The sequence below is a fragment of the Ranitomeya variabilis genome, chromosome 2 (assembly GCF_051348905.1).
Source record: "Ranitomeya variabilis isolate aRanVar5 chromosome 2, aRanVar5.hap1, whole genome shotgun sequence".
Taxonomy (NCBI): Eukaryota; Metazoa; Chordata; class Amphibia; order Anura; family Dendrobatidae; genus Ranitomeya; species Ranitomeya variabilis.
Window position 1 is genome coordinate 1019013777 of NC_135233.1, and position 27523 is coordinate 1019041299.

Consider the following 27523-nt stretch of genomic DNA (forward strand, 5'->3'; position numbering starts at 1 on the left):
GAGTTATTACCATATAAAGTGACACTGGTCAGATTTTAAAAAATTGGGGTTAAAAGACAACTGCAGTTTTTCCTTAATGGTTTGTGTCAGAGTTTCTGTAGACGGTTAGGGCAGAAATATTGTTTGCTTGGCTGGTTTCACACCTGTGTGTTTGCCATCATTAATCGGGTCCGCTGCACCCTGCTAGTGCATTTGGTTGGAGGCTTCAGCAGGTAAACATCTCTGCTTTTTTCTCTGTGAATTTTTTCAATTTCTTGGTGGATTTGTAAGTCCTCTTTTTGTGTCTGTGAGCTTTTATTCTATGTTTAGCGTTAGGACTGGCAAAATGTAAGGACCCTTGATGCTGGTTGCCAGTTTATGTATTGAGGCCCCAATATAAACTAATACCTTACATACATTGATATGTGTTTTTTTTGCACTATATCTTGCAGGGTGCAGTCAGACCAAGATGGCTCTGTAAACTATTGGCCTCTGTTCGCACAGCTTGCATTTTGTAGCACTGGGCGGCCCGCCTATATGTGCGTTAGTAATAGGCTATAGACCAGATGCTCTGCATTGCCTGTGTGAACAATGCCACATACAGACTATTATATCTTATCTTTTTGTGCACTAATGCCAAACAGCCAACACTGGATTGAAAGTGGTTGTTTCATCTGTATTTTTTGCACCTGTGTGTTTGCCATTATTTATCGGGTCCGCTGCACCCTGCTAGTGCATTTGGTTGGAGGCTTCAGCAGGTAAACATGTCTGCTTTTTTCTCTGACTTTTTGGCTGGTTTCACACTAGCGTACAGGAGTACTGTGGATGGCAGCGTACTTCCTCACTTCTTTCTCCCTGAAACCACGCCTACACTCTGCCTATGCCTCCTTGCGTCCTGCGGTGCCCTGCGTACCTATCTTTATCATTGGGTATGCAGGGACGTACGCGGTTTGTGGATGCCTCCGCATGCCCAATTTGGATGCTGCACCAAACTGCGCTGAACGCAACATGTTGTATTTTGTTGCAGTCGGTGCAGCGTCCAAATGGCACCACAAACAGCGTACGTCCCTGCACAGCCAATGATAAAGATAGGTACGCAGGCGAAGGCGGAGCGCAGGTGTGGTTTCAGGGAGGAAGAAGGGAGGAAGGACGCTGCCATCCGCAGCCCTCCCGTACGCTGGTGTGAAACCAGTCTTACTCTAGTGGCCTGAAAGAAAACATCACAAGCGTCTCAAAAAGTAGAATGAGAGGCTTCTCATCAAACACAGTGCAGTTTACCAGGGATGGGGAGCCATGCATGCGAGGACATTGAAATGTCTACAATCGGGACATTTTAGCACTTCCCGGGAATTCTAAAAACATTTTATTTTGCTTCTTATGGTTTGTAGAATTTTTTCAAAATCACTACTTTTATTTATCAATAAATTGCACTCTAGGAAATGTAGACAAACTATTAGAACAATCTGAATTATAGTATTAGGTCCAGCATTAGACCAGATTTTCACAGATGACAATTCTATATATCAAAATGGTCATAAACTAGATGGGCAAAGTTGCCATTTATTACCTTACAATAGCACATAATGAATCCATAGTAATGGTAGGCCTCATATTGGCCCCATCTATATAGCAAGAGAGTTTAGTAAACGGACTCAGCAGACAAACCAGTGGGAAGAAATGGTCACCAGAGGTAGCAAGAAATGAGTCCTTGTAGGCCATTACTTGTGGTATTGTTAACCAGCTCCAGGAGGGAGTTCCAATTTTAATTTTTAATGTAAGCACTTGTCTATTTTTTATGACTTTTTACATATTATGAACAATCCAATAATCTACAGTATATGTTTGTGGTAATAAACAGATGGCTTGTGATTGATGGAGCAGATTTACGAGACAGGCCGATAATTGTGTCTATGTGTGTTTTTTACAATGTCATGTCTGCAGCATATAGTAGCATATTGTGTAGTGACAGAAATCTCTACCTGACCAGAGTTACAGATATGACCCTTAATCGTGGCACCAACCATAAACTAAACACTCTATATTTATTAGTAAATCTTTTTAGTTAATACAATACTTTATTGGTTGAAATTCTTTAATTTTTCCTTCAAAATTGTTTGATTAATGAATGTGCATAAGGTTATAATAAATGGTGGATATTATTGATTTTTTTAGACCTCACTCATCTCATGGCTTGCTAAATAATTTCGAGTCAGTAAAATTTATTTAGTAAAACTTCCAGGACTCCTACATCAGTTCTAAATCTCATGGGTGTTGGCCAACGGTGTAGATCTTGACAACCTGAGGGTCTGACCCTTCGGTTGGAACCCTCCATCTTGTTAAAAATCCAGAAATGTCTGACATTGCCTTAATGCAACACACTTTTGGGTCACCTTGCATCAGGGTTGGACTCACATTGTGCTCATTTATTGAGATAAGGCTATAGTTTCCAGTTACACCTCCCCATTTAGCTCTTCAATTAGGGGAGAAAGAACTCTTAGTGGCATCCAAAACATATGACTTTAGTGAGGTTCCGGACAAATGTGGAGAACCTTCACATTTCTTCAGGGATGGAAAAATATGCCATGAGAGCAGTGATGTCTTGATTAGTACGAGACTTGGAAAATGTAAGGTACTGATAAGACTGGATTCTGGATACTTGGAATTTCTAATCCTCTTTCTCAAAAGTTAACCAGAATAAGCAGAAATTCATTGGAATTACAATTTCCATGAGCAACAACAAGCTAGGCTGATGATTAGAAAATGCAGTAAGACTTAAAAGGACAGGTAAGGTGGTCAGGCAAAACTGTGTGTGACATTGTGAAACAAAAGTGAGCATAGTCTAAAAAGTCAAGTATTGGTAACAGACGCCAGGCAGTGCCAGGTACTGCATGCTATACTGAGCTGAAAAAGCCAGGAATTAGAATGCAGTAAATTAAAGAATTATTATTATTATTTATTATTATAGAATCATTTATTCCATGGCGCTTTACATGTGAAAAGGGGTATACATAATAAAAAACAAGTACAGTAATCTTAAACAATACAAGTCGCGACTGGTACAGGAGAGAGGAGCCTGTCCTAGAGGGCTCACAATCTACAAGAATCCAAGGAATAGCCAGGAAAGATGGTCACAATAGGTCAAATTTAGAAGCAACAGCAAAACAGTGGATTATTCATGGTAACTGGCCCAGATGCCATTATGGGGCTCCTTTATATAGAACTCCTTTGACTTTTATTAGCCAGACTACAATGTGCGCTGAACATATGCCGCCAAGTATGAAGACATATGTGCTGCGAGATTTAGTGCTGCAGTAATAGAAAGAAGGACGATTTGGTATTTTGTGCTCAAGTCCATGAGAAACATGTAGAAATACGGTATTGAGCATAGGTTTTAGGCAAATGTGGAAACATTTCTGAAAAGTGAGAATGCTTTCTCAAATAAAAGTGTTAATAGTTATTTTTATAATCTAACAACCTGCAATTGAAAGAACAAAAGAGAAATCTAAATCAAGTCAACATGTGTCTTTTAGCAAACTCTATGTGGGCTTTCGTATGTCTTACACTGAGGAGAGGCTTCCGTCGGACCACTCTGCCATAAATGCCTGACTGGTGGAGGGCTGCAGTGATAGTTGACTTTGTGGATCTTTCTCCCATCTCCCTGTTGCATCTGTGGAGCTCAGCCGTAGTGATCTTGGGGTTCTTCTTTACCTCTCTCACCAAGGCTCTTCTCCCACAATTGCTCAGTTTGGCTGGACGGCCATGTTTAGGAAGACTTCTGGTGGTCCCAAACGTTTTCCATTTAAGGATAATGGAGACCACTGTTCTCTTAGGAACCTTGAGTACTGCAGAAGTTCTGTTGTATCCTTGGCCAGATCTGTGCCTTGCCACAATTTTGTCTCTGAGCTCCTAGGCCAGTTCCTTTGACCTCATGATTCTCATTTGGTCTGACATGCACTGTGAGCTGTGAGGTCTTATATAGACAGGTGTGTGCCTTTCCAAATCAAGTCTTATCAGTTTAATTAAACACAGCTGGACTCCAATGAAGGAGTAGAACCATCTCAAGGAGGATCACAAGGAACTAGACAGCATGTGACTTAAATATGAGTGTCTGAGCAAAAGCTTACATACCCTGGCAGAATGTATGCTTTCTTGGCCTTTTTTTCAGAGAATTTGAATGATAACAAAACTTTTTCTCCACTGATGGTTTGTGGATAAGTGAAGCCATTTATTTTCAAACTACAGTGTTTTCTCTTTTAAAATTATAATAACAACCCAAAACATCCAAATGATCCTGATCAAAAGTTCACATACTGTTAGGGTTGGCGGATCGCACTAAATATAACTTATGATGAAGTGCCATCGCAACCCGGGGTCAGCCGTGCAGAGATGGTAAACTGCAGTAATATGAACAATAGTGGAACACACAACAAGTGATAGCTAGCTCGCACTGAGTTACATGTTACTCAGTGTAAAGCACACGAAGCTGTGTCACTCACGCACAGCAACAGAATAGATGCTCTGCAATAGAGCTGTGTCACTAAACACAATCCCTGTTAACCTCACAGGAGAACACAGGGGCAAGGGAACAGCTAGTGGGCACAATCACAGTGTGTGCACGCACACAGACTCCTCTCCGGAGGTGCCAGAATTCTAAAAGCTATACGCCTGCCCTGAGCACATGCAGACAAGACCACACTACCGTAATGTTCCACAAACATATAATATAAATGATCTTAGCAAGCTGGCATGCACTCAAGAGAACCTTTTATACTTTCCGTTTAAGTCCAGTCAGACAGGATCTTGCTCGAGGACCAACCCGGAACTGCCACCAATGAGAAGTCGCCACCTCACGAGCATGCTCAGTAGAGTGATTTCAGGACTTAGCCTCTGGAGCATCTGTTTGCTGCTGCTTATTGCTGATTACCATAGCTTTGGCTGAAAGGCCAGCAGTAATCAAGCGAACAGCCCGAGTCTGAGCAAGATGCTGAGACTGAAGTCTTTTGCAGAGCAGCCCCTACTGTGGCCGGAGCAGAATGGGAGACCGCAGAGGCAGACAAGGCTTGGGATTTACCCCATGCAGTGGGAGAATCCTGGCGCCTAACACATATTCTGGTGATTTTGTCCTGATAACATGCACAGAAGTTGACACAAATGGGTTTGAATGGCTACTAAAAGTTACATTCTCACCTGTGACCTGTTTGCTTGTAATCGGTGTGTGTGCATAAAAGCTGAGTGAGTTTCTGGGATCCAGACAGACTCTTGCATTTTTAATTCAGCCACCGACATTTCTGGATTTTCAATGGATCAATGGGAAAAGATAGTTGAACTGTATAAAACAGGAAAGGGATACAAAAAGATGTCCAAGGAATTGATAATGCCAGTCAGCAGCGTTCAAACCATAATTAACAAATGGAAATTCAGGGGCTCTGTAAAAACAAAACCACGGTCAGGTAGACCAACAAAAATTTCATCCACAACTGCCAGGAAAATTGTTCAGGATGCAATGAAAAACCCACAAATAACATCAGCTAAAATACCGGACTCTCTGAAAACTAGCGATGTGGCTGTTTCAAGATGCACAATAAGGAGGTACTTGAAGAAAAATGGTCTACATGGTCGAGTCACCAGAAGAAAACCATTACTGCGTAAATGCCACAAAGTATCTCACCTACAATACACAAAACAGCACAGAGACAAGCCTCAAAACTTCTGGAACAAGGTAATTTGGAGTGATGAGACCAAAAATGAACTTTTTGGCCACAACCATAAACATTACATTTGGAGAGAGGTCTTCAAGGCCTATGATGAAAGGAACACCATTCCTACTGTAAAGCACGAAGGTGGATCGCTGATGTTTTGGGGATGTGTGAGCTACAAAGGCACAAGAAACTTCGTCAAAGTTGAAGGAAAGATAAATGCAGCACATTATCAGCAAATACTTGAGGCAAATTTGCAGTCATCAGCCTGGAAGCTGCACATGGGCCGTACTTGGACATTTCAACATGACAACGGTCCAAAACACAAGGCCTAGTAACATAGTTAGCAAGGCCGAAAAAGACATTTGTCTATCCATTTCAGCCTATATTCCGTCAGAATAAATTCCCAGATCTCCATCCTTCTAAAGAACTGAGTTCGCCATCACCACCTCCTTAGGCAAGGAATTCCAGATTCTCACTGTCCTAACAGTAAAGAATTCTCGTCTATGTTGGTGGTAAAATCTTCTCTCCTTCAGACGACCTGTCAATGGCTACAGCAGAACAAAGTGAAGGTTCTGGAGTGGCCATCTCAGTCTCCTGACCTCAATATAATTGAGCCACTCTGGGGAGATCTCAAGCGCAAAGTTCACGCTAGACAGCCCAGGAATTTACAGGAATTGGAGGCTTTTTGCCAAGAAGAGTGGGCAGCTTTACCATCTGAGAAAATAAAGAACCTCATCCACAACTACCACAAAAGACTTCAAGCTGTCATTGATGTTAGAGGGGGCAATACACGGTATTAAGAAATGGGGTACGTAAACTTTTGATCAGGGTCATTTGGATGTTTTGGGTTGTCATTATGATTTAAAAAGAGAAAACTCTGTAATATGACAATAAATGGCTTCATCCAACCACAAAATATAAGTGGAGAAAAAGTTTTGGTGTTATTCATATTCTCTGAAAAAAGGCCAAGGAAGCAAAAATTTTGCCTGGGTTTGTAGACTTTTGAGCTCAACTGTATACATACAGTATATATTATATACATATATATATATATATATATATATATATATATATATATATATATATGTCAGGGACAGACATATCATTGATGCAACATGTGCAGCCGTATATCACCTTCAAATCTGCAAGCAAGATCTGTCACAAACACATGATGTTCTTGAACATCGGCCCTTTTCTGTCTATGTCCGCCAGTACTATATGTATATATACTGTTATGTAGAGAGAGAATATATAAAGATGGCTTAGGTTTTATTCCTAGCAATTTATCACCCATATTTGCTTGCGTACATATCTACGTTGTGGACGTGTCGTCCTTTCTGCCTCCTCTCCATTTCTTCTTCCTTTGGATTTGTTAGCGTTTTGCGGATTGTTTCTGGGTAGAAAAGCAGCAGGGAAGTACACACTTGTGATTGCAATCATCTGCTTCCTATTTCCAACAGTGATGGTCAGATGAGTGTAGACTGTGAGTACAGAGATCCGGTAATAGACCCCCACCGCAGGATGTTAACCGCTGAAGTAGTCTTGAGAGCACCGGAGTTCGGACCTCCTGTGCATATATCAATTGTTATTGAACGCTTTGACAACTAAACTCTACAGCTCAGTTTTCTTTACAAAATGTTTACACAGACATATGTATATTTACTATAGAAATACTATACATTATGATATTTTACATATTCTTATATATTTGAGATGGCATAACAAGCTTTGAAAATTGGATAAGAAGTGGCTCCAGAGCAAAGATCCTTATAGAATTCGGATAACTTCAAGGAAGATTGCACGTGCATGAAATACCTTGACACCCCAAAAGAACGGTTTCTGTTACGTCTAAATATTGAAAGAAAAAATTAGCACAAAGATGCATCTTTCCTTTAAAAAATCTTAGCTTTCCTTCCACTATTAATCTTGTGTCCCAAAAGCAACAACAGTCCAATGCTAGACACTTTTACGTACACTTTTGACTTTTATAAGTCAACAAGCACTGTCCATAACAATATGTAGTTCTGTCACAGGATATAAAAATATTTCAGCTGAATAATTAAAAATATATGTTTTATTGAATTAATACATAAAAAGGGAGAACGTGTTAAAAAGACAGGGCTATAGGCCTCCAACAAAGGAGACACAGACATTATATAAAAAATCCTTGTTAATAAACATATGCATTCAAAATAACAAAGTGATGATTACACTGGTCAACAGTAGTGTTGAGCATTCCGATGCTGCAAGTATCGGGTATCGGCCGATACTTGCTGTATCGGAATTCCGATACCGGGATTCCGATACTCTTGTGGTATCGGGTATCGGGTATCGCAACAACATTAATGTTAAAATGTGTAAAAGAGAGAATTAAAATAAAAAATATCGCTATACTCACCTCTCCGACGCAGCCGGGACTTCAGCGAGGGAACCGGCAGCGTTGTTTGTTTAAAATTTGCGCTATTACTTGGTTACGTGAATTCCCGGCTTGTGATTGGTCAGGTCGGCCACGTTGCCGGGACGCGGACCAATCACAGCAAGCCGTGACGAAATTACGTCACGGCTTGCTGTGATTGGTCCGCGTCCCGGCAATATGGCCGCCCTGACCAATCACAAGCCGTGACGTCATGGGAGGCTGGACACGCGCCCATTTTAAAATGAGCGCGTCCAGCCTCCCGGCTTGTGATTGGTTGACCGCGGCGCAACCAATCACAAGCCGTGACGTCACGGGAGGCTGGACACGCGCCCATTTTAAAATGAGCGCGTCCAGCCTCCCGGCTTGTGATTGGTTGACCGCGGCGCAACCAATCACAAGCCGTGACGTCACGGGAGGCTGGACACGCGCCAATTTTAAAGTGAGCGCGTGTCCAGCCTCCCGTGACGTCACGGCTTGTGATTGGTCAGGGCGGCCATATTGCCGGGACGCGGACCAATCACAGCAAGCCGTGACGTAATTTCGTCACGGCTTGCTGTGATTGGTCCGCGTCCCGGCAACATGGCCGACCTGACCAATCACAAGCCGGGAATTCACGTAACCAAGTAATAGCGCGAATTTTAAACAAACAACGCTGCCGGTTCCCTCGCTGAAGTCCCGGCTGCGTCGGACGGGTGAGTATAGCGATATTTTTTATTTTAATTCTTTCTTTTACACATTTATATGGTTCCCAGGGCCTGAAGGAGAGTTTCCTCTCCTTCAGACCCTGGGAACCATCAGGAATACCATCCGATACTTGAGTCCCATTGACTTGTATTGGTATCGGGTATCGGTATCGGATTGGATCCGATATTTTGCCGGTATCGGCCGATACTTTCCGATACCGATACTTTCAAGTATCGGACGGTATCGCTCAACACTAGTCAACAGCATTTTTGGTGCCAAAGATATTTCATCGAATTTAGGGTATTTTTGGGGTGCTGATTCTGAATATGTCATCAGTTTTGCCAGATTGGCTCAAGTTTTTGAGATTTTTGGTATCTTATTTATAGCACTTGTTGGTAAATGCGACGCATCATCTCATTAATTTCTTTGGATTAGTACTTGAACTGAGCAGTTCTCAATATAGTTTTGTGTTAATTAGTGTTCTAAAAGTTTGTTCATAGGTTGATTTTTGCACTAACTTTATGTTGCTGTCTGTTTTCCAGTGAAAAGCATGAACTCATCAAGAAGAAGTTGTCTTAACGATCCAGACTCATTCTGTTACATTTGTGGTGAATACACACTGCCAAAACATAGAAGAAACATAACAGACTTCGTAAAAAAAGTGTATTTTGCCTATTTTGGGGTTATGCTTGGGGACCAAGACAAGTTTTGGGCACCACACATAGTGTGCAAAGCATGTATCGAATTATTACGAAAATGGAGCAAAGGACAAAGAAAAAGCTTCAAATTTGGTGTTCCAATGGTGTGGAGAGAGCCCAAAAATCATCATGATGACTGTTATTTATGGTAAACACAGGTACAGGCACATCTTCACAATGAGGGACAGGCCTTCTTGCAGATTCCATGTTACTCCCATTTTCGTTTCTTATGCTTATTGAATCCTTGCACTTGCACTGCACAGAAATAACAGCCATCATGATGATTTTTTGGCTCTCTCCACACCATTGGAACACCAAATTTGAAGCTTTTTCTTTGTCCTTTGCTCCATTTTCGTAATAATTCGATACATGCTTTGCACACTGTGTGGTGCCCAAAACTTGTCTTGGTCCCCAAGCATAACCCCAAAATAGGCAAAATACACTTTTTTTACGAAGTCTGTTATGTTTCTTCTATGTTTTGGCAGTGTGTATTCACCACAAATGTAACAGAATGAGTCTGGATCGTTAAGACAACTTCTTCTTGATGAGTTCATGCTTTTCACTGGAAAACAGACAACAACATAAAGTTAGTGCAAAAATCAACCTATGAACAAACTTTTAGAACACTAATTAACACAAAACTATATTGAGAACTGCTCAGTTCAAGTACTAATCCAAAGAAATTAATGAGATGATGCGTCGCATTTACCAACAAGTGCTATAAATAAGATACCAAAAATGTCAAAAACTTGAGCCAATCTGGCAAAACTGATAGCATATTCAGAATCAGCACCCCAAAAATACCCCAAATTCATTAAAATATTTTGGACACCAGAAAAATTTTTTTTTTTTGTTGACCTGTGTTATCAAAGTGCAAGTGTAATAGTAATCAAGGGAAAATGCATTCCTGCTTAGAGGCTATGGTGTTGCAAAATACCATTATATTCAAAGTGCAAGTGCAAGAGCTATCACAGAAAGAATGCATTCATGCCAATAGGTAATTTGTGCATAAGTCCCACTTGGATAACCGATCCAGGGTAGCCCAAGTCAGACTCCAAATAATCAAAGGCATATATTAATTAAGCCCATGTGCCAACCAAGGGGAATAACTCATACTGCGCCTTCCCACCCCACCCAAATATAAAGATAGGGGTGGCAAGGCACAATATCCAGTGTTCTCCTTGGTGGAACCTGGGCTTTTGTAATATACCTTTCATTATAATTTTTAACATGTTCTCTATTTTATGTATTGTTCAATAAAATATATATTTTTAATTATTCATATGGAATCTTGTTATATCCTGCAACAGAGTTACATATCATTACAGATAGTGGTTGTTGACCTTTCTTCTACTGTATGATAACCACAGCTTCATGAGAAAAATGCCCAATTATTAGTCATATAGAATCAATAATAAATTATGTCAAATGGGCCATATCAGACATGTCTGTGGGAAAATCGCAAAGGAATATTACACTACCATAGAAAAAATGCGATCAAAAATTCCCAACTAAGTATAATGAAAGATAATATAAATACTTTATTATAATCACATATAAAACATGGTATTACAGGTCAGGGAGGGAAGTATGAAAAAACAAACACAGAACATAATGTGCACTAGGAAACGGTCAGGGGTACAAGCATGTGGACCCATGGAATGAAATTATAAAAATCTATGGACCCTAGGGACTACTATATCGACACCATAGCAGGAAGCATTACCCAATTATATAGTTATAGCCAAAACCTCAGCCAGAGGGTTAATGCTGTAAATGAAAACCATAATTACCTGCACAGGCAGAGAAACACTCCAGGTCCACAGCGTGTACCCACCCCAACGCACGTTTCGGCGAGATACGCCTTTTTCAAGGGGTAACAAGTGAAGGGACATGACGCTCTTAAAATAGGAACCATCCACCAATCACTGCCAAATGTCGCAGCTGAATCAAATCCATCAACCAAAGGAGTGACATCATGACTACATGCATGCGCTGTGTTGTCATGGTAAAAAACGGCAATGCACACAGTACACAGCGTGTCTGCATAGGTAGGACAACGCCGACCTTACCGCTCAATGTGCTGCAACTGCCAACGCCAGGACGTGTCCACCCCTGATGACGCGTACATCACCCAGGCAACGCGGGGCGCCGAGCGGCGCCGGCGTCTGACGTCAGCAGGGAGGGACAGAGTCCCTCACTGCTAGGCGATAGGAGACGCCGGAAGCCGCCCGGCGAGCCGAGCACCCAGGCGCGCACGCGTCAAGATGGAATGCATGCAGACGATGGATGCCGCAACGGGGCATATGTGAACAGGCATAAGAACAAACAAGGTTTTTTATGTGATATCCGCACTGTCACTGCTCAAAATACAAACGCCAAACAACAAAAAGCATATATATCAAAATCAATATACAAAATATGAATGAAAACAATAATAATACAGTATCCAAAGAGGAATTTAACAATGCAGAAAACATGCATCAGATGTTTGAAGGCAGATTCAGATATTCAAGCAGTCACATTGAGTGCAAAGCTGCGGCTAGTACATCCGGCACTCCATACGATGTCCAACAAAAGAGAGGGTAAGAGCCAATACATTCAGCAGAAACGGCCTGATGGTAACTAAATAAAAAATTAAAAACAATTAAGAACAATGAAAACGCCACAAAGTGCACATTAACAGTGGAAACCTTAATATAGCCACACTTAATATAGGCAGATGTAATGGCTAGAGATCAAGAGACATACTCATATAAACGGAACGAAACTAATAGTTTCATTAAGCCCTCTGGGCTGGACCGTGTCCAATACCCATGTCCACCTCGTCTCACAACGGGCCAGTTTTTGACTTAGGTTCCCTCCACGGATCCCGGGAATGATCATATCAATTCCCCTAACCTTTAGGAGGGAACTATCACAATTGTGATAGACTTTGAAATGACGTGGTATGGTCCTGAGCATGGCCACATCACCCACGTGGCCGGCTGCCGCCTGAATCCCCAACACATGTTCGCGCACACGCACCTTCAATTGGCGAGTTGTCATGCCAATATAAATTAAATTGCAGGGACAAAGCGCAAAATAGACAACGTAGCGTGATTCGCACGAAATCTGTTTACGAATATCATATGTTCTAGTGCCTGCAGAATTAAAGAAGGTGCGAGTGCGCTCAATGTTGGGGCACGCAACACATCGACCACAAGGGGTGCAGCCACACACAGGTCGCACCACGTCCAAAAACGTTGATTTAGTTTGACCCTGGTAATGACTGTGAACGAGGTGGTCTCGCAAATTACGTGAGCGTCTAATTGTGACACTCGGAGTAGCGGGCAATATTTGATTGAGAACCGGATCAGTCTGGAGAATCGGCCATGCTTTTAGGAGACAATTTCTCATTTTTGCAAACTGTGCGTGATAATTCGTGATAAACCTAACTGTCTGATTTGACTTGGGGGTTTTATTTTTATACAATAGAGATTGCCTGGTAGAATGTCTGGCTCTATTGTATGCTCGCTTGATCGAGCGTCCACTATAACCCCTATCACGAAATCTAGCACTAAGATCCTGAGCTTTGGCCTTAAAATCTCTATCATCAGAACAGATCCTGCGGAGGCGCAGGAACTGTCCGATCGGAATAGAATCGATCAGAGGCTTAGGGTGGGCAGAGGAGGCATGGAGCAACATGTTAGATGCAGTCTCCTTCCTAAAAATAGTAGTCTGCAGCACATCCGCATAATCCCTCCATATCCTCACATCAAGAAAATCAATACTATCCACATCATGATGATAGGTGATGTGGATATTCTTCTCATTCGAATTGATCTCCTCCAAATATGCAGCTAATTGAGCTTGATTTCCCTGCCAGATCAGAAATATGTCATCGATGTACCGTACCCAAAAGGGGATACGGTCCATCGTGAGACTCTGATCTGGCAGGGGGAGGTCCCTCTCCCACAGCCCCAGGAACAAGTTGGCGTAAGCCGGGGCAAAGGCCGCTCCCATGGCTGTACCCTGGAGCTGCAGGAAGAAGGACCCCTTAAACGTAAAAAAGTTGTGTGTGAGGGCAAAGTGGAGGAGTTCCATAATCAGTTGGATGATCCCCATGGGTAAATTAGACATATCCAAATAAAACTTGGTTGCGGCCAGGCCATCCTCATGTTTGATATTAGTGTACAGGGATTCAACATCACCTGTTACAAGGATGGTCCCTGGCCCAACATGGAGACCATCCACCCTCTTAAGGAACTCCCCAGTATCCAATAAAAATGAAGGAAGACTAGCAACCAATGGTTGTAATTTAGAATCCAACCACAGGTTAACTTTCTCCAAGTAGTTACCAGAACCCGAGATGATTGGACGTCCCGGGGGAGCCTGACGGTTCTTGTGTATCTTAGGTAATAAGTACATAGTGGAGATGGTAGGTTCCACCACTTGTAGTGCCGAAGCTAGCTCTTTAGTAATGACCTCTCTGCTTACGGCCATTTTGAGAATCTTGTTCAGTTGATCAGTAAAGGATGACAATGGATTAAATGTCAGACGTTTATAACATATTCCATTATTTAACTGGCGAAAAGCCTCCTTTTCATAGGAGGACTTTGGCCAAATGACTATATTGCCTCCTTTGTCCGCTGGCTTCAGCACTACATCCGGAAGCTCCCGCAGGACCTCCAATCTCTCGCGTTCAGCAAAGGTAAGATTATCTTTGCCCACACCTCTGGGAATACTATTGAATTCCCTAGTGACAACTTGTACAAATAAATCAATTGCCGCACATGTGGATAGAGGTGGAAACTTTTTAGACTTGACTCTGATGGATGTCGGGATCTTACCTCCTTCACCAAATTGATGTTCCAAAGCCAGTTCCTCCAAATCCTGCAATGTCATTTGTTCCTTTTCTGTGGGAAACAAAGATTGCAGGTCAGGATCAAAAAAATGTTTTTTAAAAATCAATGTCCTGGCAAACAGGTGTAAATCCTTTATTGCCGTAAACATGTCAAATCTGGATTTTGGCGAGAAGGTAAGGCCCCTACCCAGCAGAGCCAAGTCGGTATCAGTTAATGGATGAGAACTAAGGTTAATTACCTGGTTGTAATTCTTTTTACGTTCAGGTGATCTATTTTGCACCCGTTTATATGGATGAAAATCATCCCTTGTTCTTTTATTCCTGGGTCCTGAACGGGTCATCATTGAAGAAGTGGAACATTCAGATGAATCACTGATGTTAGATAATGAACTCACAGATGGAGCATCTGTTAATCGAGAAGCATGAAGATTGGCCTTCCTCCAGTGGTACACATTTTTATTAATAAAGTCTCTCGTGTCTCTCTGGAATTTAGAGGCCTGTGAATCAAGAATCTTCTTGACACACATGTCCAAACTCTTCTCAATCTTGGATTCATATCCTATTATTTTCTCAGTCGGACAAGTTAATTTAAAGTTACTTTCAGCTTCATCAATCAATGTATCCAAACTAGATATCGATTTAGAATTCAATTCCACCAAAAGTTTCATAAGGGAAAGAGAACAAGTGCCACATGCCTCCTCCCATTTGGTAACAAAATCCTCATCCTCAACCGGAAAAGCAGGGATAACCCGTACCCTTAAGCCTCTTGGGATTAATTTATTTGAAATATAGCGCTCCAGAAAAACACGGTTCCACCAAACCTTGGTCCTTTTAATGAGCAGTCTCTCAATCTCTCGAGCCTGGTTGTCCACTGTTTGGTCCACTGGTGCCTGTGGATCCACCCCACTGGCCCCGAATACCTGATCAATTTGACCGAGCCAGGTCTTATCTTTGGCTCGGAAGTCCATATCCCTGAAGGATAACACACCTGTGCAAAACACAGCAACACAATATGATAACCACAGCTTCATGAGAAAAATGCCCAATTATTAGTCATATAGAATCAATAATAAATTATGTCAAATGGGCCATATCAGACATGTCTGTGGGAAAATCCATCAGAGTCAAGTCTAAAAAGTTTCCACCTCTATCCACATGTGCGGCAATTGATTTATTTGTACAAGTTGTCACTAGGGAATTCAATAGTATTCCCAGAGGTGTGGGCAAAGATAATCTTACCTTTGCTGAACGCGAGAGATTGGAGGTCCTGCGGGAGCTTCCGGATGTAGTGCTGAAGCCAGCGGACAAAGGAGGCAATATAGTCATTTGGCCAAAGTCCTCCTATGAAAAGGAGGCTTTTCGCCAGTTAAATAATGGAATATGTTATAAACGTCTGACATTTAATCCATTGTCATCCTTTACTGATCAACTGAACAAGATTCTCAAAATGGCCGTAAGCAGAGAGGTCATTACTAAAGAGCTAGCTTCGGCACTACAAGTGGTGGAACCTACCATCTCCACTATGTACTTATTACCTAAGATACACAAGAACCGTCAGGCTCCCCCGGGACGTCCAATCATCTCGGGTTCTGGTAACTACTTGGAGAAAGTTAACCTGTGGTTGGATTCTAAATTACAACCATTGGTTGCTAGTCTTCCTTCATTTTTATTGGATACTGGGGAGTTCCTTAAGAGGGTGGATGGTCTCCATGTTGGGCCAGGGACCATCCTTGTAACAGGTGATGTTGAATCCCTGTACACTAATATCAAACATGAGGATGGCCTGGCCGCAACCAAGTTTTATTTGGATATGTCTAATTTACCCATGGGGATCATCCAACTGATTATGGAACTCCTCCACTTTGCCCTCACACACAACTTTTTTACGTTTAAGGGGTCCTTCTTCCTGCAGCTCCAGGGTACAGCCATGGGAGCGGCCTTTGCCCCGGCTTACGCCAACTTGTTCCTGGGGCTGTGGGAGAGGGACCTCCCCCTGCCAGATCAGAGTCTCACGATGGACCGTATCCCCTTTTGGGTACGGTACATCGATGACATATTTCTGATCTGGCAGGGAAATCAAGCTCAATTAGCTGCATATTTGGAGGAGATCAATTCGAATGAGAAGAATATCCACATCACCTATCATCATGATGTGGATAGTATTGATTTTCTTGATGTGAGGATATGGAGGGATTATGCGGATGTGCTGCAGACTACTATTTTTAGGAAGGAGACTGCATCTAACATGTTGCTCCATGCCTCCTCTGCCCACCCTAAGCCTCTGATCGATTCTATTCCGATCGGACAGTTCCTGCGCCTCCGCAGGATCTGTTCTGATGATAGAGATTTTAAGGCCAAAGCTCAGGATCTTAGTGCTAGATTTCGTGATAGGGGTTATAGTGGACGCTCGATCAAGCGAGCATACAATAGAGCCAGACATTCTACCAGGCAATCTCTATTGTATAAAAATAAAACCCCCAAGTCAAATCAGACAGTTAGGTTTATCACGAATTATCACGCACAGTTTGCAAAAATGAGAAATTGTCTCCTAAAAGCATGGCCGATTCTCCAGACTGATCCGGTTCTCAATCAAATATTGCCCGCTACTCCGAGTGTCACAATTAGACGCTCACGTAATTTGCGAGACCACCTCGTTCACAGTCATTACCAGGGTCAAACTAAATCAACGTTTTTGGACGTGGTGCGACCTGTGTGTGGCTGCACCCCTTGTGGTCGATGTGTTGCGTGCCCCAACATTGAGCGCACTCGCACCTTCTTTAATTCTGCAGGCACTAGAACATATGATATTCGTAAACAGATTTCGTGCGAATCACGCTACGTTGTCTATTTTGCGCTTTGTCCCTGCAATTTAATTTATATTGGCATGACAACTCGCCAATTGAAGGTGCGTGTGCGCGAACATGTGTTGGGGATTCAGGCGGCAGCCGGCCACGTGGGTGATGTGGCCATGCTCAGGACCATACCACGTCATTTCAAAGTCTATCACAATTGTGATAGTTCCCTCCTAAAGGTTAGGGGAATTGATATGATCATTCCCGGGATCCGTGGAGGGAACCTAAGTCAAAAACTGGCCCGTTGTGAGACGAGGTGGACATGGGTATTGGACACGGTCCAGCCCAGAGGGCTTAATGAAACTATTAGTTTCGTTCCGTTTATATGAGTATGTCTCTTGATCTCTAGCCATTACATCTGCCTATATTAAGTGTGGCTATATTAAGGTTTCCACTGTTAATGTGCACTTTGTGGCGTTTTCATTGTTCTTAATTGTTTTTAATTTTTTATTTAGTTACCATCAGGCCGTTTCTGCTGAATGTATTGGCTCTTACCCTCTCTTTTGTTGGACATCGTATGGAGTGCCGGATGTACTAGCCGCAGCTTTGCACTCAATGTGACTGCTTGAATATCTGAATCTGCCTTCAAACATCTGATGCATGTTTTCTGCATTGTTAAATTCCTCTTTGGATACTGTATTATTATTGTTTTCATTCATATTTTGTATATTGATTTTGATATATATGCTTTTTGTTGTTTGGCGTTTGTATTTTGAGCAGTGACAGTGCGGATATCACATAAAAAACCTTGTTTGTTCTTATGCCTGTTCACATATGCCCCGTTGCGGCATCCATCGTCTGCATGCATTCCATCTTGACGCGTGCGCGCCTGGGTGCTCGGCTCGCCGGGCGGCTTCCGGCGTCTCCTATCGCCTAGCAGTGAGGGACTCTGTCCCTCCCTGCTGACGTCAGACGCCGGCGCCGCTCGGCGCCCCGCGTTGCCTGGGTGATGTACGCGTCATCAGGGGTGGACGCGTCCTGGCGTTGGCAGTTGCAGCACATTGAGCGGTAAGGTCGGCGTTGTCCTACCTATGCAGACACGCTGTGTACTGTGTGCATTGCCGTTTTTTACCATGACAACACAGCGCATGCATGTAGTCATGATGTCACTCCTTTGGTTGATGGATTTGATTCAGCTGCGACATTTGGCAGTGATTGGTGGATGGTTCCTATTTTAAGAGCGTCATGTCCCTTCACTTGTTACCCCTTGAAAAAGGCGTATCTCGCCGAAACGTGCGTTGGGGTGGGTACACGCTGTGGACCTGGAGTGTTTCTCTGCCTGTGCAGGTAATTATGGTTTTCATTTACAGCATTAACCCTCTGGCTGAGGTTTTGGCTATAACTATATAATTGGGTAATGCTTCCTGCTATGGTGTCGATATAGTAGTCCCTAGGGTCCATAGATTTTTATAATTTCATTCCATGGGTCCACATGCTTGTACCCCTGACCGTTTCCTAGTGCACATTATGTTCTGTGTTTGTTTTTTCATATTTCCCTCCCTGACCTGTAATACCATGTTTTATATGTGATTATAATAAAGTATTTATATTATCTTTCATTATACTTAGTTGGGAATTTTTGATCGCATTTTTTCTATGGTAGTGTAACTTTCTTCTACTGTGTAGATTCCCAATTGTCACTGTTATATCTATGAATACCTTTAGAATAAATAGATTCATGGGTATATCAGGGGAAGTGAATACGGCACCAATGGTATTATGACTCCACTCAACTGTCGACAAGTGTGCATGATCAGCAAGTATCTCGAGCCTGTCATATTCCAATAAATAGGACACTTGCATGATAACTGGCTGTCATGAACCCGTTCGATAGGTTGTGGGGTCGCAATCGTGCACATGGGGTTATAATATCAGCACCGCTCACTTTCTATGCGATGCATAACCCCTTTTTACATTTCGACTAAGTCCAAATTGAAATGTCTTCAAAATTACATAAAAGATGCTTCATATTAATTTTAACATTAATCCAAATCCTTGTTCATATGTTCATTTTTCAACATTTTTATTCATCTTCATGTTTCCAAAAAGTCTGAAGAGAAAAAAAGAAAACGCATCTTACTTTGGGGTGGCGTCCTACTGGATTCCTTTCCAAATTTGACATATTGTACGTAAAAAAAAGTTGCAAAATATGATTCAGGATAATAAAGACTCCTCAAAAAAATTCCCTCAAAGGAGCATTTCCTCAAGCAAATTCCATGTGAACATAGCTCTACAATCCTTAATCAGGGGTGCAGTTACTGATCAGCACATACAGGGACTTTAGAAAAGTAGTTATTATTGACCAGTAAATGGGCAACAGGGAAAATCTCTATCAATTCTGGAGCCAATTTTGCACCAAATAGCTTCCATATTTGTCTTACCACAGTAACTATAAGTTTTAGATGCTTTCTGTGACTCTCTCAACACGGGGCGTAATTTAGATAGGAAATAGAAGTGGATTTGCAAAGAGGGGTGTAATTCAAGTGCAGGATCATGTTCCAAAATGCTCGACGTTGGCACAAAGTAGGCCAACCAATTGCTGGTGTAAAGTTAGATAAAAAGTGCTAAAGATGCAACAAATTTGTTATTCGGCATAAATTTGGAGCAACTTCAGGTTGTTGAGTCCAAAAATTAATCGGGATTACTAAATCTGCTTTAAGTGTACTGTAAATATAATTGCTGCACAACTAATCTTAACATTTGTGGTGGTCTCAGGCATCAGATGTCAGGACGTCTGTGGTTCCCACCCAGGAAAGATGCATACCCCTTGGTTTGGCCTTGACGGTAAATTCGTGGGCCGCTGTATAATGTATTTTCTTACATTTCAAGGAAAAAAATGATACAGAAAATGAAGGCGATTATGACAGAGAGAGCATATTGCTAGTGACAGGAAGAGAAGAAGAAACTATACGAGATTAATGGGCAATTGATACGCGGCTTAAACGTTCGAGTTCCACCACTTGCGGGGTGTGTGTGATATCAGCACGGGATGAATAATTTAGGAAAGGCTCAGAATGCTCCAGAATTATGCCGCATTACACAGGGATTTGGAGAGGTGTACATTTCAGAAACAATTAACCAGATCCATGTGCGGAGGGAAGAGATTTCTGCAGCTCTTGACATAACACAAGAAGGGCAGGAGGATGATTTACCACTGTTTAAATCCAGCATGTTAACACTATCCCCCGGGGAGACAGGCCTCGCTTTTATTGCTATCACCTTATCGGCTATAGAATATCCATTTAGGAGTAATCCGATCTGTGGTGTAAAATTGTAGGCCATGTATTACTGTGAGTGTCATACCGGTTAGTGGCATCTGGGGACAAAAAGGACACACTTTCCAGAGGCACTGCTATTAAAGTGCACACTTCTTAAAGGCTTTAGTTTAACATTTTACTGGGTTTAATGGGGCAACTGGGAGATAGTGGAAGGGTTTAGAAATCTGTTTCACATTAATATACTATTTATGGGGTTTACTCAAACCTGGACCTGGTGACTCGCAGATGTGCAACGTTAATATTATTTACGCTCATGAGATTCGCCCAAAACTCCCAAATCACTATGATGAGTGATGTCAGCATGATATACCTGAGGAAATGCATTAAAGACTAGGTTCCTACCATAAACTGTGTAAGGAAAAGACATCCTTGTGATTTGCAAAGCCTTCTGTGATCAATACACAGGGCAGGTGCTGCCTAATTGTTCATAAAGCTCCCCTGTTAAATTCCATTTTTTTTCTAGCAGAGGTGGCAAAGTTGAGCTTGTAATTCAAAGCAAGAAATCATGATGTTCCAATGTAATAATGGGGTTGTGTGTTTTGAACTACACTGTGTTCCAAATTATTATGCACATAGAGTTTAGGAGTGATAAGGTTAGAATTTTTTTATTTGTCATTTAAACTCATTGATGGTGATGTGTGTCAGGGCTCTTTATATCACTGAAAGCAATTGCAGATACCTGTGCAAATTAGTTTGGCAGGTGTGTCCAAATAAAGGCAAGACTACTTAAGAAGGCTGTTCCACATTATTAAGCAGCCTACATTTTTTGCCAAAATGGGAAAGAAAAAGGATGTGTCGGCTGCTGAGAAGCAACAAATTGTGGAGTATTTAGGTCAAGGCATGACTACAATCAACATTGCCAAGACACTTCATCGTGATCATCGCACAATCAAGAAGTATGTAGCTGATTCCCAGCACACACGTGTGCATGCTGATAAGGAAAAATTGAGGACTCTTTCCAACAGGCAATTGCGTAAGGTTAAAAGAGCAGCTGCAAAAATGCCTTGTCATAGCAGCAGACAAGTTTTTGAAGCTGCTGGTGCCTCCAACGTCCCCAGAACAACAAGATGCAGGGTCCTTCAGAGGTTTGCAGCTGTGCGTAAGCCATCCTATCGACCACCTCTATCCACTGCACACAAGCAGAAACAGCTCCAGTGGGCCAAACGATACATGAAGACTGACTTCCAAACTGTTTTGTTCACCGATGAGTGCCGTGCAACGCTCGATGGTCCAGATGGATGGAGTGGAGGATGGACACCCCATGAAAACACTGCTAAGGCACCAACAAGGAGGAGGTGGAGTAATGTTTTGGGCTGGAATCATGGGGAGAGAGATTGTCGGCCCCTTTATGATCCCTGAAGGGGTAAAGATGAACTCCATAATCTATGTGGAGTTTCTAAAACAATACTTCCTGCCATGGTTCAAGAGGAAGAACCGTGCTTTCCGCAGCAAGATCATTTTCATGCATGATAATGCACGGTCTCATGCTGCAAAAATCACATCTGCATCTCTGGCTGCTATGGGCATAAAAGAGGACAAACTTATGGTGTGGCCACCATCTTCCCCTGACCTCAACCCCATTGAGAACCTCTGGAGCATAATCAAAAGGAGTGTCTATGATGGCGGGAGGCAGTTCACCTCTAAGCAACCGCTCTGGGAGGGTATTCTGTCCACATGCAAAACAATTGGAGCAAAAACCATCCAAAAACTGACAAATTCAATGGACGAGAGAGTTCAGAAGCTTCTTTTGAACAAGGGGTCCTATGTGCAAATGTAACATCACCTAGAATAAAGTTTTCACTTGAAAACTGTTTGATTTCATTTTGTAATAAGCTGATAATGCTTATAACTTCACAATTGACCATTTTTTTGTTCAAAATAAAAAAAAAAGGTTGAAAACTCTGCTGTGCATAATAATTTGGAACATGCATTTTGAGTGTTTATTTTTTTTTAAAAATATATTGTTTTCATAGGCAGTTTTTTTCCAAAACATTGCAATTATACTAGAATAGTAGATGACTGGAAAATAACAATGACTGCAATTCAGATAGGTAATTTAGAGAAAATATGAGGAAATATTATTTGCATAATAATTTGGAACACAGTGTATTGCAAATTTTGGGGGGAGTTAGCAAAGCTTCAATTCTTTCGAGAGGAATTGAAGAATCAAATGGAGCCCATTGAAATGAGTGGGGTTTACTTGTTAATGCAGAGATGAGTCAGGTTTTCCAAAGAGAAATTGAAAGAAGAGGGGTTTCGAAGCTTTTTTACACTGTAAGGCTGCCATCACATTAGCAGTATTTGGTCAGTATTTTACATCAGTATGTGTAAGCCAAAACCAGGAGTGGAACAAACAGAGGAAAAGTATAATAGAAACATATGCACCACCTCTGCATTTATCACCCACTCCTGGTTTTGGCTTACAAATACTGATGTAAAATACTGACCAAATACTGATAGTGTGACCGCAGCCTAAGGGTTGAAATGAAGTTCATCATCCAGTGCTACCTAAAAACCTGTTGGCCCTAGAGCAAATATAAAAGGTAACTTCACTTTTTTATTGAGTTATCTTCCAAGAGTTGCAAAGTGAGTTATAAATCTTTGTTATGTCTGTCCTTACCTTATTTTGCTTAATTCTCTCCCAAACACTATGCCAAACCGTTTTCAATGATCAGTTCATGCACTTTTGTAGCTGCTTTTAACTGCTGCTCAAAAAGATCAGTAACACTATATTCAAACAAGTACAGGATTTTTCCTGTCTGAGTCTCTCTGCTCCTGCTACTCAGTAGGATTCCTGCACTTAAAGGGACTCTGTCACCTGAATTTGGAGGGAACAATTTTCAGTCCTATGGGCGGGATTTTCGGGTGTTTGATTCACCCTTTCCTTACCCGCCGACTGCATGCTGGCTGCAATATTGGATTGAAGTTCATTCTCTGTCCTCCGTAGTACATGCCTGCACAAGGTAATCTTGCCTTACGAAGGCATGTACTATGGAGGACAGAGAATGAACTTCAATCCAATATTGCAGCCAGCATGCAGCCAGCGGGTAAGGAAAGGGTGAATCAAACACCCGAAAACCCCGCCCATATGACTGAAAATTGTTCCCTCCAAATTCAGGTGACAGAGTCCCTTTAAGACACTTTGAATACAGTGTATAGATCTTTGATGAGCAGTAGTTGAAAGCAGCTTCTAAAGGCGTGTGAACTGGTCACTGAAGTGGCATAATAGTTGGAAAAGAAGGAAGCAAAATAAGGCAATGGAGTATGTTACAAAAATAAATAACTTTACAATGCATGGAAGATAACAAAATAAAAAAAAATTGTTTGGTTAATCTTTAAATAAAAACTGTCATGTAAAGAATACTATTAACTAGCAGATATAGTGTTATTCTATAGGTTAATAGCGTTCTGAAAATGACTGGCGTCTGCACAGGAAGTCCCACTGCTGAGAAGAAATGAACTTTAATCCTCCTGGCAGGCTCAGGCGTTCAATCATAGGGGTTGGCTAATACTATCCCCTTTCTGACATTAGACGTACTATCCTGTCGAGGTGACCTGGGCACATATGACCATCGACGTGATAGTACGTCATATGCGATCAGCCGCGGTGACGGGAGAAGCGCCAATCGCAGCCGGTGATTATAACAGCTGACATCTGGCACTATGTGCCAGGAGGGGTCACAGACTGCTCCCGGCACTTTAACTCCAGGATCGAACATGATCTCATAGGGAAGCATCGCACAAGGAGGGTGCTCCCTTCGTGCTTCCCTGAGACCCTCAGAACAACGAGATGCGATCACGTTGTTACAAGCGTCTCCTCCTGTCTCCTTCCTGCAGGCCCCCGGATCCAAGATGGCTGCAGGGTCCTTCCGGGTCCTGCAGGGAGGCGACTTGTCAGTGCCTGCTGAGAGCAGGCACTGGCAAGCCTCCAGCACTGCCTGTCAGATCGATGATCTGACACAGTGCTCTGAAAAGTGTCAGATCAACAATCTGACTTTATATAGTGATGTCCCACCCTGTTTCAATGTAATAAAGTAAAAAAATATATATTTAAAAAAAAATTCCTATATAAATATTGTTCCAATAAATACATTTCTTCATGTAAATAAAGAAAAAGAATAAAATTACACATATTTAGTATCGCCATGTCTGTAACAACCCAACCTATAAAACTGTCCCATTAGTTAACCCCTTCAGTGAACACCGTAAAAAAAATAAAAAAACGAGTAAAAAAACAATGCTTTATCATCATACCACCGAACAAAAAGTGGAATAACACACGATCAAAAAGACAGATATAAATAAACATGGTACCGCTGAAAACGTCATCTTGTCCCACAAAAAACGAGCCGCCATACAGCATCATCAGCGAAAAAATAAAAAAAGTTATAGCCCTCAGAATAAAGTGATGCAAAAATAATTATTTTAAAAATGCCGTGTGCCCAAACAGTGGTTTATGCCCACATATGGGATATCAGCGTACTCAGGACAAATTGGACAACAACTTTTGCAGTCCAATTTCTCCTGTTACCCTCGGGAAAATAAAAATTTGGGGGCTAAAAAATCTTTTTTGTGGGAAAAAATGATTTTTTATTTTCACGGCTCTGCGTTATAAACTTTAGTGAAACACTTGGGGGTTGAAAGTGCTCACCACACATCTAGATAAGTTCCTTAGGTGGTCTAGTTTCCAAAATGGGGGTCACTTGTTTAGGCACATCAGGGGCTCTCCAAACGCGACTTGGCACCTGATCTCAATTCCAGCCAATTCTGCGTTGAAAAAGTCAAACGGTGCTCCTTCACTTCCGAGCTCTGCCATGAGCCCAAACAGTGGTTTACCCCCACATATGGGGCATAATCGTACTCAGGACAAACTAGACAACAACTATTGGGGTCCAATTTCTCCTGATACCCTTGGGAAAATAAAAAATTGGGGCGAAAAGATCATTTTTGTGAAAAAAATATGATTTTTTATTTTTGTGGCTCTACATTATAAACTTCTGTGAAGCACTTGTGTCTTCAAAGTGCTCACCACACATCTAGATAAGTTCCTTAGGGGGTCTACTTTCCAAAATGGTGTCACTTGGGGGAGTTTCCACTGTTTAGTCACATCAAGGGCTCTCTAAACGTGACATGGTGTCCCATTTCAATTCCAGCCAATTTTGCATTGAAAAGTCAAATAGCGCTCCTTTCCTTCCGAACTCTACCATGTGCCCAAACAGTGGTTTACCCCGACATATGGGGTATCGCTGTACTCAGGACAAATTGTTCAACAGCTTTTGAGGTCCAATTTCTCATATTACTCTTGGTAAAATAAAACAAATTGGATCTGAAGTAATTTTTTTATGTTAATTTTTTTTACACATTCCAAAAAATCCTGTGAAGCACCTGAAGGGTTAATAAACTTCTTAAATGTGGTTTTGAGCACCTTAAGGGTTTTAAAATGGTTTAACTTTTTGGTATTTTCTATCATATATACCCCTCAAAGTGACTTCAAATGTGATGTGGTCCCTAAAAAAAAAATGGTGTTGTAAAAATGAGAAATCGCTGGTCAACTTTTAACCCTTATGTCTCCCTAAAAAAAAATGTTGGTTCCAACATTGTGCTGATGTAAAGTAGACATGTGGGAAATGTTACTTATTAAGCATTTTGTGTAACATATCTCTGTGATTCAAGGGCATGAAAATTCAAAGTTGGAAAATTGCAAAATTTCCAAAATTTTCGCTAAATTTCCATTTTTTTCACAAATAAACGCAAGAAATATCAAAGAAATTTTAGCACTATCATGAAGTACAATATGTCACGAAAAACAATGTCAGAATCACCAGAATCTGTTGAAGCGTTCCAGAGTTATAACCTCATAAAGGGACAGTGGTCAGAATTGTAAAAATTACCCCGGTCATTAACGTGCAAACCACCCTTGGGTCTAAAGGGGCTATGTAATGAGCAGTGACTGAAGCAGCGGCGGCCGTACCTATGATTGAAAGCCAGAGGCTGCCAGGAGGATTAAAGATCATTTCTTCTCAGCAGCGGGGCTCTCTGTACTGCCGGTGGGCATGTTACACTCTGATATATACAACATAATTCTAATTTGAAAACATTATCAAATTTGGAACCATTGGTAAAAACTGGTAAAAATTGGTAAATGTATGTATATCTCTTTGTGTTTTATAGGCACTGTGGTTATATAAAAGCAAAGCAAGACCCAGACGAAGATAAGATGCACTTCCAACATGGAAGAGGTAAGAGCTGGGTCTTCACTGACTCCACTTGGTCACTCTAGATATACTCTGCCCTCTGCTGGGAGGTGTGATAACTACAAATGGGTGTTGTATTCAAGGACTGTAAGGACTCTTGGCCAGTGCTCTCCATTGTGCTGTAGAGATGTGATGTTGGGAAAGTCTGTTAGGTTCCATGATGCATTAGGTCAAATTTTTCCATGTTTTGGGACTTGCTACGTGTCGAGAGTTTTCTTGTGAGCTACAGTGTAGAAAAATGAGTTTACGAATAAAATATAGTAGGCATATTATTTTTCTCTCATTACCATGGACAGAGGCGGTGCTGTGGACTTTCGTGAAAAAGTTCAATAAACTGTGTATAAAACCTTGGAATTTTTGACATCTAACATTGTAGATACTGTATTGTAGCTCTTAGGTGTGATGATATGAATATGATGTATGACCACATGTGTTCTAGTGAATTGTTTACCACGTCTGTACATCACCAGCTTGTGGAAAGTCCTCCCGCTTTATTATTTTTCTTTTTTATGTAAAAAATTTTTATTAATCATGTGTATTTTTAAGATTTCATATGTACATAGCTAATGTATCCATTACCATTATGGATTTGTAATAACATTTCTATGAAGATACATATAATATTGATGTAGAAGATCGGATACAGGGACCATGAATGTAATTTTTTTTGTACATGTCCTTTCCTTTGACTACATGTCGATGACACTGCTCGTTGGTCGGATCCATTTTTAAAATAGCCATTTGGATACAAAATATCGCTGTATGAACTGTATGTTTCTGATGTTGTACAGTAATTGTGAATGACATTAAAATACAA

General features: G+C 41.5%; 1 protein-coding gene across 4 annotated transcripts in view; it reads left to right on the forward strand.

Annotated features, from left to right (window-relative positions):
• LOC143808546 (ephrin type-A receptor 3-like) overlaps positions 1-27523 on the forward strand; it is a 401286-nt gene that overhangs the window by 240466 nt on the left and 133297 nt on the right. For all 4 annotated transcript variants that reach the window (XM_077291320.1, XM_077291319.1, XM_077291321.1 and 1 more), the window contains one exon: positions 26624-26691. In XM_077291320.1, coding sequence (XP_077147435.1) covers positions 26624-26691 — 68 coding nt within the window. The remainder of the gene's footprint in view (positions 1-26623; positions 26692-27523) is intronic.